Raw genomic sequence first — 16,328 nt, 5'->3', positions numbered from 1 at the left:
TTGAGTGTAGCACTTTTACTGCATTAAGATTTTGAATAGTTCAACTGGAATGCTGTCACCACCACTAGCTTTATTGTTGCTCAGACTTCCTAAGGCCCATTTGACTTCACATTCCAGGATGTCTGGCTCCAGGTCAGTAATTACCCCACTGTGGTAATCAGGGATGTTAAGCTCGCTCTTGTATAGTTGTTCTGTATACTTTTGCCACCTTTGTTTAATCTCTTCTGCTTCTGTGAGGTCCCTACCATTTTGGTCCCTTATCATACCCAACTTTGCATGAAACGTTCTCTTTATATCTCCAATTTTCTTGAAAAGATCTCTGGTCCTCCCCATTCTATTGTTTTCTTCTATTTGTTTGCACTGTTCATTTAAGAAGGCATTCTTATCTCTTCTAGCTTTTCTCTGGAATTCTGCATTCAATTGGGTGTATCTTTCTCTTTCTCCCTTGCCTTTCACTTCCCTTCTCTCCTTAGCTATTTGTAAAGCTTCCTCAGACAGCCATTTTGATTTCTTGCATTTCTTTTTCTTTGGGATGGTTTTAGTTGCTACCTCTTGTACAATGTTGCGAACCTCAGTCCATAGTTCTTCAGGCACTCTGTCTATCAGATCTAATTCCTTAAATCTGTTTGTCACCTCTACTGTGTATTCGTTGGGGATATGATTTAGTTCATACCTGAGTGGCCTAGTGCTTTTCCCTACTTTCTTCAATTTAAGCCTAAATTTTGCAACAAGAAGCTCATGATCTGAACCACAATCAGCTCCTGGTCTTGTTTTTATTGACTGGATAGAACTTTTCCATCTTTGGCTGCAGAGCACATAGTCAATCTGATTTCTGTGTTGACCGTCTGGTGATGTCCATGTGTAGAGTCGTCTCTTGGGTTGTTGGAAAAGAGTGTTTGCTATGACCATTGTATTCTCTTGACAAAATTCTACCAGCCTGTGCCCTGCTTCATTTTGTACTCCAAGGCCAAACTTGCCTGTTATCCTGGTTATCTTTTGGCTTCCTACTTTAGCATTCCAATCCCCCATGATGATAAGCACATCATTTTTTGGCGTTGCTTCTAGAAGGTGTTGTAGGGCTTCATAGAACTGATCAACTTCATCCTCTTCAGCAGCAGTGGTTGGGGCATAGACCTGGATCACTGTGATGTTGAATGGTTTGCCTTGGATTCGAACTGAGATCATTCTGTCATTTTGGGGATTGTATCCTACTCTCTTATTGATTATGAAGGCTACTCCATTTCTTCTGCGAGATTCTTGTCCACAGTAGTATACCTGATGGTCATCTGAATTAAATTCACCCATTCCTGTCCATTTTAGTTCACTGATTCCTAAAATGTCGATGTTCAGTCTTGTCATTTCTTGTTTGACCACGTCCAGCTTACCTTGATTAATGGATCTGACGTTCCAGGTTCCTATGGAATAAGAATCTTTACAGCATCGGACTGTCTTTTCGCCACCAGTTACTTCCACAACTGAGCGTCCTTTCGGCTTTGGCCCAGTCGCTTCATTCATTCTGGCGCTACTCGTACTAGCCGTCTGCTCATCCCCAGTAGCATATTGGACACCTTCCGACCTGAGGGGCTCATCTTCCAGCGTCATATCGTTATGCCTATTGGAACTGTCCATAGAGTTTTCATGGCAAAGATACTGGAGTGGTTTGCCATTTCCTTCTCCAGTGGATCACCTTTTGTCAGAGCTCTCAGCTATGACCTGTCCGTCTTGGGTGGCCCTGCACGGTATAGCTCATAGCTTCACTGAACTACACAAGCCCCCTTGCCACAACAAGGCAGCGATCCTTGAAGGGGGAAATACTTCAAATACTTCAAAGTATACTTCAAATACTTGGATTTTAGTAAAGCTTTTGATAAGGTTCCCCATGATGTTCTGATGGATAAATTGAAGGACTGCAATCTGGATTTTGAGATAGTTAGGTGGATAGGGAATTGTTTAGAGAACCGCACTCAAAGAGTTGTTGTCAATGGTGTTTCATCAGACTGGAGGGAGGTGAGTGGCGGGGTACCTCAGGGTTCGGTGCTCGGCCCGGTACTTTTTAACATATTTATTAATGATGTAGATAAGGGGGTAAAAGGACTACTCATCAAGTTTGCAGATGACACCAAATTGGGAGGACTGGCAAATACTCCAGAAGAGTTCAATGAGATCTGAACACAATGGAAAAATGGGCAAATGAGAACAAGATGCAATTTAATAAAGATAAATGTAAAGTTCTGCATCTGGGTCAGAAAAATGAAAAGTATGCCTACTGGATGGGGGTACGTGTGTGAACTGTGTGTGAACGAGACCTTGGGGTACTTGTGCATTGTAAACAAAACATGAGCAGGCAGTGTGATACAGCGGTAAAAAAGGCAAATGCCATTTTGGGCTGTATCAACAGGGGCATCACATCAAAATCCCAAGACGTCATAGTCCCATTGTATACGGCACTGGTCAGACCACACCTGGAGTACTGTGTGCAGTTCTGGAGGCCTCACTTCAAGAAGGACGTAGATAAAATTGAAAGGGTATAAAGGAGAGCGACGAAGATGATCTGGGGCCAAGGGACCAAGCCCTATGAAGATAGGTTGAGGGACTTGGGAATGTTCAGCCAGGAGAAAAGGAGGTTGAGAGGGGACATGATAGCCCTCTTTAAGTATTTGAAAGGTTGTCATTTGGAGGAGGGCAGGATGCTGTTTCCGTTGGCTGCAAAGGACACGCAGTAATGGGTTTAAACTACAAGTACAATGATATATCAGAAAAATTTTTTTCAGTCATAGTAGTTCAGCAGTGGAATAGGCTGCCTAAGGAGGTGGTGAGCTCCCCCTCACTGGCAGTCTTCAAGCAAAGATTGGATACACACTTTTCTTGGATGCTTTAGGATGCTTAGGGCTAATCCTGCGTTGAGCAGGGGGTTGGACTAGATGGCCTGTATGGCCCCTTCCAGTTCTATGATTCTATGATTCTATGTACCTGGCTGAGACTCACCTTGGAAAGCTGCTGCCAACCAAAGTAGACAGTTCACGCTAGGACATTCCAAGCTCCAACAGACCTTTCCCACATGGCTGACTACTCATGATTTTCATGGATGTCAATCCATAAACACTAGAATCAATTCAGGAGTGGTTATTCTGCTTGACTGCCCACCCTCTACATTTTCGCAGTTGAGGAGGCTGTTTATTTTCTTCTGTTCCTTTAAAAATGAGGGGATGTCATCATTGGTGGTGTACACTAAAACAATATATTGCTAGACTGTTGGAAGTGAGTATCTAGCTTTTCCGTTCGCATAGATATATATAAAAAGGCAGATGTCTGCATGGGAAGGGGCCACTTTCAAAAATGAATGCTTGAAATTCAGGGAATCGGTTGTATTGTTACAATGCTCTTGTGATGTAGGGATATTTTATTTTTATTTTTTTAATATATATATTTATTATTTTCATAAAGATAGAAATATAGAAACGAGATAGTATAAGTTGATAATACAAAGAACAGTAAAATATAGTCTTCATTTGTTATACTTAAACTCCCTCCATTAGGTGTCTCCTTTTAGTTAAGCTTTAAATTTAGGCTGGGAGGCACTGCGGAGATATATTTAATAATACAGATTCAGCTTACTTAGGAGATCTAAGACCCCACGTTAACTACTTGACACAGTCTAAGAGCCTTCCTGACAGATATTCAACGCCATATTTTCAGATTTGAATTAAATGCTTAATATTGAATACTTCTTGTAGAACAGTAGGAACTTTGGCCCTATAACAATACACTAATAAAAAAAGAAAAAAGGGGAAAAAACCCCACTTTTTCATGACATTTCCAGCACTTGCAATTATATTGCCTTAAAAGTGTACAGAAGAAGAATAAAGAGAAGATTTCAATCATTGCTTCTCCTTTCCCTTAATACAGATTCAGCTTGCATAGGAAATCTAAGACCCCATGTTAACTACACAATGGTATGAACTTTTGCCCAAAACATATAAGCTTTTTCACATTTCCACCACACTTAGGAAAAGAAGCCTACTTTGTTACCACATTTCCAACATTTGTTAACATAGTTTTTAGCAATTTTATCAGTCACTTTTAATGTCACATACTTCTATAAAACATTTTATACTTGACACAGTCTAAGAGCCATCCTGACAGATATTCAACACCATATTTTCAGATTTGAATTAAATGCTTAACATTGAACATTTTTTGTAGAACAGTATGAACTTTGGCCCTATAACAATACACTAATAAAGAAGAAAGAAAGGGGAAAAAACCCCACTTTATCATGACATTTCCAGCACTTATGATTACATTGCCTTAAAAGTATACAGAAGAAGAATAAAGAAAAGATTTCAAACATTGCTTCTCCTTTCCTTTCCCCAGTCTTCTCATATCGAGGCTTGCTGCATCTTGTTGTTCCCGTAGACTTATATTCTGTCCAGTTAGACTTTGGCGTAGAAAGTGTAGTTGTACTCTTTTCCGCAGAGTATTCACCGATGAATCTTGAGGCAGTTGCACCTCCTGGACTCTGATATCAATGCAATTTTTTTCCTGAAAAGCTCCTTTAAATCGATTACTTTCAAAACAAATCCATGTATCTTTTAATTGATTCTTGTGTACTGTTGCTTTGAAATGGCTGTATGCCTTTTTAAGAAAGGCGTCCTTATCTAGGCTGCAAGGCTCCGACATATCCTTTTCCATCTCCAAAATTTCAGATTTCTCTTCTGCTGATGATTTCCCACTTTGTTTAGTGCTCTCATCAACCACTGTTATTGATCCATCATTCCTGTTAGAAACTTCATCCTTGCTGTCTTGGATCTCCTTGAAAATATTCTTAAGCAATCCTTCTGTAAATGCTTTCAAATCTTGGGTTTGTTTCTCTATTAGATGGGCCATTCTTTTTAACATAGACATGTTTTAGGCTTATAAGTCAGCAACCAATCTCAGACAATTTTGCAAATAGTCAGTAGAGGTCCTATACAGTCCTAGGCGAAAGCGAAAGTATGTTTTGCCTCTGTCGTTCTTAAAAACAGAGCAATTCAGAACTAAAGCACTTTCAGCAAGTTGCATTTAGTATAGCCAAACAAGGTGTCCTTTATGAGCTGGTCGCACATCAAGATTTCCTGGCACTAGTAGATGACGTTTTGAAGTCAGTGAAGCCAATAGTCTCGTTCTGGAGCAGAGTTCTCGTGGGAATTTTCCCATTCACGGCTCTTATCTCTTATCTCTGGAAACCAAAACAATTGCAGTAAGAGCTATTGCTAATTAATTTAAGTCCTCTTCCTCTGCTTAAGAAAGAAAATTAGCCTGCCTCAAATAGAGAGAGGTGAAAAAACGGAGAGATACTTGCAGTTTCTATGCCACTTGCAGTTATCTATTGAAGCGTTGATTAATGGCTTTCGTTGAGGCTATCAGATGCTGTCCTTCCCTCAGTCCACAGCGTTCACTTGCAGTAAATCATAGTGGAGGGTTAAAGCAGTTTCTTTTAAGAGAGAAAGGAAGAAAAATAGTCCAAGATAGAATATGGCGGTCGTCCTTTTGACCTGAAACGCTGACAGCCTGTAATCCGGGGAGATAAACTCCCTAAAGGATTGGAGATGGCCCCAAGAGTTCCCTAGGACTTCCTGGGTAGAAAAAGTGAGGTGGGGTTTGCGTACCCCTCCTCTTTTCAGCCAATTGCTTCCACAATTGGCCCCTGTCAGGCTCCAGTGATTGCACTGCAATCCCCTCAGGACGACATCTTTAGCCACACCCCCAATGTAGGGATATTTTAGAGCTGTTTAAAACACACACAGACATCTTCAGAGGAAGGGAGGGAGAACAGTTTGACCACCATAATCCAATAAAGGAAGATTAGGCTGGAGGTAGGTGTGAGTGGGTGGGACAAAGAAAACCGAAAATAACATTACACACAAGAAAAAAGGTAAGTCAAAATCAGCTTCCGGAAAAAGATCAGGGTTAATGGAGCCTCAAAAGAACTAAGAAAAGAATGGCCAAAACCAAGCAAAAAGCAAAGTGTAAATGAAAAGCACAAACACAAAATGCATCAGAAATCAGGACAAACTGACTGGCGGTGTACGGGACCAGAACTGAAACAAGAAATAAAACAATAAAAAAAGGTCTTAGGGAAGGTGACCAGCTGACCCGAAAATGGCAGGACACTCACGCCTTGGGCGCAAAAGTCCCATGTCCCGCCCGAGTTCTCCCTGTGTCCTGCTTCCTGGCTGTGGGGAAGCAGCTGCGTTGAAGTGGCTCTGGCGGCAGGGGAGGGGTTTCCCTTCCCCTCGGCCCAGCCAGTGCGCCCGGTGCGTCTCAGGCGCGGGGGTGTGCTGGCTGGGACGAGGGGAAGCTGGTCCGGTGGCAGAGGGGAAGGGCGGAGGACCCAGCAAGCGCCCAGGAAGCAACTGTCCTTGGTGGCTCCTCAAAGTTTCAAGTCTTTATCTCCACTTCTACAAGTACCTGCTTGATTCACCAAGAACTATTTTGGCACCTCGGCTGAGACCATGGAAGACTTGAGATACCCATTTATGTGCCAGACTTAACTTCTGAGATAAAATGGAGGAGAGGCACTAGTGTAGTGGTTGGGCAAGGACAACCCTATTAGCATGGATTATATTATTAGAATTATAATTAGAATTATATATGCAGCTCTGAGGTCCCTGGAGGAAGCGCAGAATAAAAATGTGAGAAAAGGAATATGAGATAAGGAATATGATGTTGAATAGCAGCCCTACTACTGAGAATATCCAAAGTGATGAACAAATGTTGATTATTATCATTGAAAATTCCATAAACTTAGGGCCATTCCACACTCGTTCAAAATTGCACAATGGTTGCAAATTGAAATCGCTACTAATTTGCTGTTATACACAATGTCGTTGACAATCTGCCACACTCCTGAAACCGATCCGCAAAAAGCGCTTCGTTGTAGCGCTTTCAGGGAAATCCCAAAAAGTGGATCCACCCTCTGGAAAGCACTACACTCTTGCAACCAATCTGCAACACTAGCGGGAAAGTTCTGTGCGTTACCATTGTTGCGGTTTCTGCAAATTCCTTCCCCCTGGCTCTCTCCTCTGATCTTCCGGCGAAGCGATCGCCATTTTTTTTTCTCGGAGCGAGCGAAGATCAATGCACCGGCGAGCCTTCGTTTACCCAGCGAGGCTTCCCCGGCTGCAGTCCCTCCCCAGAGCTGTTTTAAGTCACCAAGCACCAAGCACCACACAGCCCCGTTTGCTGGTTTATTTTCCCTTTATTTTTCACTCTATTTTCGGCCGAAAATCGCACTCGTGCAGGGGGGGGGGTATTTTTTTTCACTCGGGAGGAGCGTGGCAACGATGAAACGGCAGCTCAAACACCACCTGCTAGCTAGACGGGTCTCTCCGTTGCAACAAATCAACGCAGATTCTTTGCAACGTTTTTTTGTTTTTTTTTAACCTTCCTTAAAGGGAAAGGGGCTTTTTGGGAGCATGATAACAGCCGCCCATTGGCTGCTCGTTTGAGCAGGGGCAGGACAAAGCTTCGCAATATCGCTTCCTGGCTAGCAATTTTTGCCGCGACCGGAACCCTGTGGGAAACGATAGAAACGCAAATGGATTCCACTACAAAGGCAGGTATGCATAACAACGAATTCCACTATTTAAAATGGCGTTTTTTCGTTCCAAAATCAATTTGCTACATAGATCCTGGTGTGGAATGGCCCTTAGAATGAATGCAGCTTGATTCAATTTAAAGTGAGAAGTAAGAATCTGTCTTAGAGACACACGAAGGTCTGTGTTGTAACGCTTACACTTACAATTTGAAGTAATGTCACAACCATATGGCAGACCTAAAAGTAAGAAAATCCATGTTCCACACTGACTGATTCACCATCTTCTGAAACTTCTCACTCAAGCTCCATGGGAGAATATTTCAGCCTTAATTCATGGGTGGTTCATAAGAAAGTTTGCAGAAAGCAATGAAGAAAATGGAGACTGAGAGCCAGCTTGGTGTATTGGTTAGAAGTGCAGACTTCTTATCTGGTGAGCCACGTTCAATTCTGCACTCCTCCACATGCAACCAGCTGGGTGACCTTGGGTTAACTGATAAAGCTGTTCTTTATTAATATCAGGGCTCTCTCAACCTCACCTACCTTTAGGTATTAAATGAATTTATGGTTATTGGTAAATCATCATAACTTCACTGTCTAAATGGTTGGTTTTTAACAGCTGCACTCAAACTCATAAAGAGGTGTAGAAAAAGTGTTTTTCTCAAGAGACAGAGAACAAGAAATAGGAAAAAATCTCCAGAATCCAACCCCCTTTTTAAAAAGCCCCAGGAATTTAGGGGGGAAGTGAAATGTATTCAAAACTGAAAGTGCTGTCCTAAATTGTTATACCCTTCCAAGTCCTTTGAAGTTGGTGATATTACATATAGACCAAATTTGTAATCAAGAACCCTCCCCCCTTGATCTCCAAGCTGTGCAGGCTTGAGAGGTGATCCCAGAACTCCAGGCCACGCCTGGAGGTTGGCAACCCACCGGTGTCTCCAAGCTCTGCAAGCTTGAGTGGTGATTCCAGAACTCCAGCCCATACCTGGAGGTTGGCAACTCTCCGGTCAATATGAATCTTAAAATCTTTATGAATCTTAAAATCTGGTCACCTTAGCCTTAGGCCCACGTCCTGCCTTCACTGTGACTTCTCCATTGCTCTCGTGTTCGCAAGACCTTACTGCAGAAGGACTACTGCGGTAGTTCAGCCCGTCTGAAGCATCTTTTTTTTTCTCTGCAGGGAGAATGGGAGAAACAGCCTCTACCGAAAATTGCTGAGGCGCTTCCCAGTTCGGCCCCCCCCTGTGAGCACAGTCTAGGCCACCTTCCGACTTCCCCCACTCTTGTGAAGCTCGACAGACAAGCAGCGGGCCTGGCCTGACCAACAGCCAGCATGGATGTGTGGGGGGCCCAGGAGTGCTGCTCTGGCCCAGATGTCTGCAGCGGGCCAAGGCCCGGTGTTGTTCTGTGGGGAAGGACGTGGCTCTGGAGTTCAAGCGTGGCCACTGGTTGTGGCTGGTAGTGGAGGGACTGACCCTGGCTGCCTGGGCAAGCAGAATCCGATCAGCCAGGAGCTTGACAGCATGCAGAATAGTTAGCCGTGTCAGTCCCTAATTCAGTCTGGTCACCTGGTGGAGCCAGAAAAAAGTCAGCTTGTTCCAGGAGCCTTTTGTGGCAGAACCGGTTGGCCAGGCAGGCCGTCAATGCTCCCCGCCAGCCCTACACACCCAAAGGGGGCTACGCTCACTCCTCCCACAGGGGGCTGCTCTGGGAGACTGCCAGAATGAGGCTGGCCCTGTTTTGGCAGGCCTTTGCCTTCCTGGCCATCTCTCGAGGCCTGCCACCTCTGTCCCAGTAGACCCTCCCTAAAGACCTTGGCCCTCAGGCTGCCTCATCTGCCTGAAGAACAGGACGAGGGCCGTGGAGGCAGTGGAACTCCTTGCCACGGGGGCTCTGTGCATTTTCTGGCCTGGGAGGAGGGGAGAATTTCCCCAGAGAAGCTGCAGGGCATGGTGGGTTCTAAGTCACAGCTTTGATTCAACTCCCCCACCCCTTGCTTACACAAACTCGTTTTGACGTTTATTAACTCCAGCAACAATTTGCTTACTGATTTTGAAATATTAATTCTTACTTTAGTAGGTATATCTGAATGGAATCTTCTTATTCACCTTGTGGAGGAACAAACTGACAGACATGACTGAAAAACATTTCACCCCCTTAGGGCCATCCCCAGACCCCCCACTCCCACCACGTCCTGCCTGGCCCATCAGCTCCGGACACCAGGGTCACTTTGTACATTTAACATCTAACCGCTGCTACCCTTCCTCCATTTGACTGGTAGTATCAAGTAATTGTGAGCAACAATGTGGTTTTTTCCTGTGCTGGGGGGGGGGTGCACTGATGTGACGGAGAATCCTGTGTTGCCTGTGTGCTTGCACCTGAACACACCCATTATTCATGCCTGTTCAACCTGCACATTTTGTAAATAAAACTGATTACTACAAAGAGACCAACCAGCTTTACTGTTTGCCTCCTCTGAAGGAAGCGAGCCTTTTCTGACATCTCCACACACCTCTGGGAAGCAGCATGTTTGAAGGAGTCCATGGGCCAGCTAACAGGAATTGCACACAAGGAAACCTGTTGCATGCCTGCCTGATTCTTCCAGATTAATCAGGGCATGGATGAAATAGTTACTTTTAGACCAGCCCAGGGGAGGAGGTGGCACTGTGATGCACTCCTCCTGCAGCTATAGCTCAAGGCTCCAGCCGTCTTGTGGCCTCTGCCTTGGTCGACCACCCACTGCCTCTCAGGGCCCTTGCCTGTGTCCGTTTGGCTGTCTTAGACTGGGGAAGCACCTTGGAAGGGAAAGAGGAATCCACTTAGTCCTGTCTGAGCCATGCAGGCAACCCCGAGTCATGCTTCATTCTGCAGGGAAGGCTTCTTGATAAAGGCGAAATCACCCCACATGCAGAGACAGAGGGTGGCTTTGCTCCATAGCACCCAAGTTTCCAGGTGCACATGTGTGTGCGTGGGGTCCTTTTCCAGGTGTGGCCAGGGTTGGAAGCAAAAGGCCATGGCACTGCTTGTGTTGCATGCACTTGCAGAAAGAGGCCAGTGGCCTATCAGGGTCTATATTGCCTCTGCTTTGGCTGCCAGGAGCTCTCCAGGTCTTTCATACCACCTAGTCCCCAATCCTTTGAAAGGGATGCTGCTGGGCTTATACCTGGGATTCTCAGCGTGCACAGCAGGTGTTCTACAAGTTCTTCTCCAGCGCTCCCCTCCAGCACATTGGGGGAGATTGGAAGATAATTTTTGCATGCCAAATGATGAATGGCAGTGGCAACAACCGCGCCAGAACAGAACAGAAACGCCTACCAGCACCTTGCCATGAAGCTTGAAGCATGCCCGTTTGAGTGCAAGACTGCCATGGCGTCACATCTGGGGGACTACGAAGGTGTCCTTCGAGGCAGGCTGACACCGTCTCATCCCCCTTTGCTGCGTGCTGGATTAGTCAAAGATGATGAATCATTCCTGCAAGGGTGGGGGCAGACAGGAAACAGGGCCATTTGCTCCCCCCACCCAAGGTTGTCACAGAAAAAAAGCAACTCCCAAATCAAAATCCCTATTTCTAACCATTAATCTAAACTTGATATTCTTGAGGGCACTAAATTAATCAGTTGCTGTTCAGGATGATTTATCCCTGAGGTCAAATATCTAGGTAATAAGCAAACATTTTCAAATGCAGTCTGTTGTGAATGAAAGAAAGCAAAAAGAAGAACGGCCAGCCAGGGCCAGGAAATTTTCAGCAGCCAGTAAAAGGCCGCAGAGCCAGGCCAGAATCATAGAATCATAGAGTTGGAAGGGGCCATACAGGCCATCTAGTCCAACCCCCTGCTCAACGCAGGATCAGCCCAAAGCGTCCTAAAGCATCCAAGAAAAGTGTGTCTCCAACCTTTTGCTTGAAGACTGCCAGTGAGGGGGAGCTCACCACCTCCTTAGGCAGCATATTCCACTGCTGAACTACTCTGCTGTGAATTTTTTTTTTTCCCTGATATCTAGCCTATATCGTTGTACTTGAAGTTTAAACCCATTACTGCGCGTCCGTTCCTCTGCAGCCAACAGAAACAGCATTCTGCCCTCCTCCAAGTGACAACCTTTCAAATACTTAAAGAGGGCTATCATGTCCCCTCTCAACCTCCTTTTCTCCAGGCTGAACATTCCCAAGTCCCTCAACCTATATTCATAGGGCTTGGTCCCTTGGCCCCAGATCATCCTCGTCCCTCTCGTCCTTCGAGGCAGTAGGTATGCTTCAGTAGGTATCCAGTAGGTATGCTTTTCATTTTTCTGACCCAGATGCAGAACTTTCACTTATCTTTATTAAAGTGCATCTTGTTCTCATTTGCCCATTTTTCCATTGTGTTCAGATCTCGTTGAACTCTGTCTCTATCTTCCGGAGTATTTGCCAGTCCTCCCAATTTGGTGTCATCTGCAAACTTGATGAGTAGTCCCTCCACCCCCTCATCTAGATCATTAATAAATATGTTTAAAAGTACCGGGCCAAGCACCGAGCCCTGAGGTACCTGGCTACTCACCTCTCTCCACTCTGATGAAACACCACTGACAACAACTCTTTGAGTGCGGTTCTCTAACCAATGCCCTATCCACCTAACTATCTGAAAATCCAGATTGCAGTCCTTCAACTTATCCATCAGAACATCATGGGGAATCTTATCAAAAGCTTTACTAAAATCCAAGTAGAAGTCCTTCTGAAGCACCTGACCTTGGCCTCTGCTCCCAGGCTGTCCAGAAGTTAGGATGTGACCCAGCCCTGATCTTGGATAGGTGGTTTCCTCTAGCATTTGTGCATTTGGGGTACTTTAACATTTTACATGTTGTAATCACCCTGAACAAAGAGTAAGGTGGGATAGTTTTTCAATCTGTTCCAGTTAATATTTCTGGTAAGGGCTTGGACCCCCTTCAAGGATCGCTGCCTTGTTGTGGCAAGGGGGCTTGCGTAGCTCAGTGAAGCTGTGAGCTATGCCGTGCAGGGCCACCCAAGACGGACAGGTCATAGCTGAGAGCTCTGACAAAAGGTGATCCACTGGAGAAGGAAATGGCAAACCACTCCAGTATCTTTGCCATGAAAACTCTATGGACAGTTCCAATAGGCATAACGATATGACGCTGGAAGATGAGCCCCTCAGGTCGGAAGGTGTCCAATATGCTACTGGGGATGAGCAGACGGCTAGTACGAGTAGCGCCAGAATGAATGAAGCGGCTGGGCCAAAGCCGAAAGGACGCTCAGTTGTGGAAGTAACTGGTGGCGAAAAGACAGTCCGATGCTGTAAAGATTTTTATTCCATAGGAACCTGGAACGTCAGATCCATGAATCAAGGCAAGCTGGACGTGGTTAAACAAGAAATGAGAAGACTGAACATCGACATTTTAGGAATCAGTGAACTAAAATGGACAGGAATGGGTGAATTTAATTCAGATGACCATCAGGTATACTACTGTGGACAAGAATCTCGCAGAAGAAATGGAGTAGCCTTCATAATCAATAAGAGAGTAGGAAAAGCAGTCTTGGGATACAATCCCCAAAATGACAGAATGATCTCAGTTCGAATCCAAGGCAAACCATTCAACATCACAGTGATCCAGGTCTACGCCCCAACCACTGCTGCTGAAGAGGATGAAGTTGATCAGTTCTATGAAGCCCTACAACACCTTCTAGAAGCAACGCCCAAAAATGATGTGCGTATCATCATGGGGGATTGGAATGCTAAAGTAGGAAGCCAAAAGATAACCGGGATAACAGGCAAGTTTGGCCTTGGAGTACAAAATGAAGCAGGGCACAGGCTGGTAGAATTTTGTCAAGAGAATACAATGGTCATAGCAAACACTCTTTTCCAGCAACCCAAGAGACGACTCTACACATGGACATCACCAGACGGTCAACACAGAAATCAGATTGACTATGTGCTCTGCAGCCAAAGATGGAAAAGTTCTATCCAGTCAATAAAAACAAGACCAGGAGCTGATTGTGGTTCAGATCATGAGCTTCTTGTTGCAAAATTTAGGCTTAAATTGAAGAAAGTAGGGAAAAGCACTAGACCACTCAGGTATGAACTAAATCATATCCCCGACGAATACACAGTGGAGGTGACAAATAGATTTAAGGAATTAGATCTGATAGACAGAGTGCCTGAAGAACTATGGACGGAGGTTCGCAACATTGTACAAGAGGTAGCAACTAAAACCATCCCAAAGAAAAAGAAATGCAAGAAATCAAAATGGCTGTCTGAGGAAGCTTTACAAATAGCTAAGGAGAGAAGGGAAGTGAAAGGCAAGGGAGAAAGAGAAAGATACACCCAATTGAATGCAGAATTCCAGAGAAAAGCTAGAAGAGATAAGAATGCCTTCTTAAATGAACAGTGCAAACAAATAGAAGAAAACAATAGAATGGGGAGGACCAGAGATCTTTTCAAGAAAATTGGAGATATGAAGAGAACGTTTCATGCAAAGATGGGTATGATAAGGGACCAAAATGGTAGGGACCTCACAGAAGCAGAAGAGATCAAACAAAGGTGGCAAAATTATACAGAAGAACTATACAAGAGCGAGCTTAACATCCCTGATGACCACAATGGGGTAGTTACTGACCTGGAGCCAGACATCCTGGAATGTGAAGTCAAATGGGCCTTAGGAAGTCTGAGCAACAATAAAGCTAGTGGTAGTGACAGCATTCCAGTTGAACTATTCAAAATCTTAAAGGACGATGCAGTAAAAGTGCTACACTCAGTATGCCAGCAAATTTGGAAAACTCAACAATGGCCACAGGATTGGAAAAGGTCAGTTTACATTCCAATCCCAAAGAAGGGCAATGCCAAAGAATGTTCAAACTACCGCACCATCGCACTAATTTCTCATGCTAGCAAAGTTATGCTCAAAATCCTACAAGCTAGGCTCCAGCAATATGTGGACCGAGAACTTCCAGAAGTACAGGCAGGATTTCGAAGAGGCAGAGGAACTAGAGATCAAATTGCCAACATACGCTGGATCATGGAGAAAGCTAGGGAGTACCAGAAGAACGTCTACTTCTGCTTCATTGACTATGCTAAAGCCTTTGATTGTGTGGAACACAACAAATTGTGGCAAGTTCTTAAAGAGATGGGAATACCAGAGCATCTTATTTGTCTCTTGAGAAATTTATATGCAGGTCAAGAAGCAACAGTGAGAACTGAACATGGAATCACTGACTGGTTCAAAATTGAGAAAGGAGTTCGGCAAGGCTGTATACTGTCGCCTTGCCTATTTAACTTGTATGCAGAGCACATCATGAGAAATGCGGGATTAGAGGAGTCACAAATTGGGATCAAGATTGCAGGGAGAAATATCAACAACCTCAGATATGCAGATGATACCACTCTAATGGCAGAAAGTGAAGAGGAACTAAAGAGCCTGTTGATGCGGGTGAAGGAGGAGAGTGCCAAAGTTGGCTTGAAACTCAACATCAAGAAAACAAAGATCATGGCATCCGGCCCTCTCAATTCCTGGCAAATAGAAGGGGAAGAAATGGAGATAGTGACAGATTTTATTTTCCTGGGCTCCAAGATCACTGCAGATGGGGACTGCAGCAAAGAAATTAAAAGACGCTTGCTCCTGGGGAGGAAAGCTATGGTAAATCTAGACAGCATCCTAAAAAGCAGAGACATCACCCTGCCAACAAAAGTGCGTTTAGTCAAGGCTATGGTCTTCCCAGTTGCAATGTATGGCTGCGAAAGTTGGACCATAAGGAAGGCCGAGCGTCAAAGAATTGAGGCTTTTGAACTCTGGTGCTGGAGAAGACTCTTGCGAGTCCCTTGGACTGCAAGGCGAACAAACCAGTCAGTCCTAGAGGAGATCAGCCCTGACTGCTCTTTAGAAGGCCAGATCCTGAAGATGAAACTCAAATATTTTGGCCACCTCATGAGAAGGAAGGACTCCCTGGAGAAGAGCCTAATGCTGGGAGAGATCGAGGGCAAAAGAAGAAGGGGACGACAGAGAATGAGGTGGATGGATGGAGTCACTGAAGCAGTAGGTGCAAACTTAAATGGACTCCGGGGAATGGTAGAGGACAGGAAGGCCTGGAGGATCATTGTCCATGGGGTCGCGATGGGTCGGACACGACTTCGCACATAACAACAACAAAGGGCTTGGAGGAGCTTGGAGCATGTCTCATGGCTTAAGTGCCATTCAGCGCTTAACACCCACTCAGGGCAGCTATCCCGCCCCTGAGTGACTCCTCCTCCTACAGGCTTGCCAGCCAATCGCTTTCCATCCCTCTCCCCTGACCACCCCCTCCTCCTTTCACTTCCCTCCAAGGCTCAGAGGTTGCAGATCCCTGCTATGTGACAGCTGCCCCTGCCAGGGAGTCCCCTTCCCAGGGGTCTTCAGCCTGCAGCCTTTCCAGGTCCTGGGGGGAGGGAGAGGCCATCCACAGAGTTCTTCCTCTCCCACCCACCCCAATCTATCATCATCATCATCATCATCATCTTATTTATATCCCGCCTCCCCCCGGAGGCTCGAGGCGAGTCACATAAAACCAATCCCCTAAAACCAACACAGTAAAAACATGGTACCCCACAGAACCAATCCTTAACAAAATTATGACAAGACGAGAATGGTGGCAAGGTTCTTCACAGACTAACCCGATCTCCGCAACCCCACTAAAAAGGGAGGTGGAGGCAATCTGATGACACACAGGGGGGCCCAGATCTTCCTTGCTGCCCAGCCTCAACCTGGCGGAAGAGCTCCGTTTTACAGGCCCTGC

At 45.2% G+C, this 16,328-nt stretch overlaps 1 protein-coding gene across 1 annotated transcript in view; it reads left to right on the top strand.

The window, feature by feature from the left end:
• DBH (dopamine beta-hydroxylase) overlaps positions 1 to 10,012 on the top strand; it is a 90,667-nt gene extending 80,655 nt beyond the window's left edge. Inside the window, exon 12 of the mRNA XM_077306099.1 lies at positions 8,757 to 10,012. Within this exon, the coding sequence (XP_077162214.1) occupies positions 8,757 to 8,897 (141 nt within the window). The 3' untranslated portion in view covers positions 8,898 to 10,012. The remainder of the gene's footprint in view (positions 1 to 8,756) is intronic.
• Positions 10,013 to 16,328: the final 6,316 nt, after the last annotated feature.

This window comes from Paroedura picta, chromosome 12 (assembly GCF_049243985.1).
Source record: "Paroedura picta isolate Pp20150507F chromosome 12, Ppicta_v3.0, whole genome shotgun sequence".
Classification (NCBI taxonomy): Eukaryota; Metazoa; Chordata; class Lepidosauria; order Squamata; family Gekkonidae; genus Paroedura; species Paroedura picta.
This window is presented reverse-complemented; position numbering and strand designations above follow the sequence as displayed.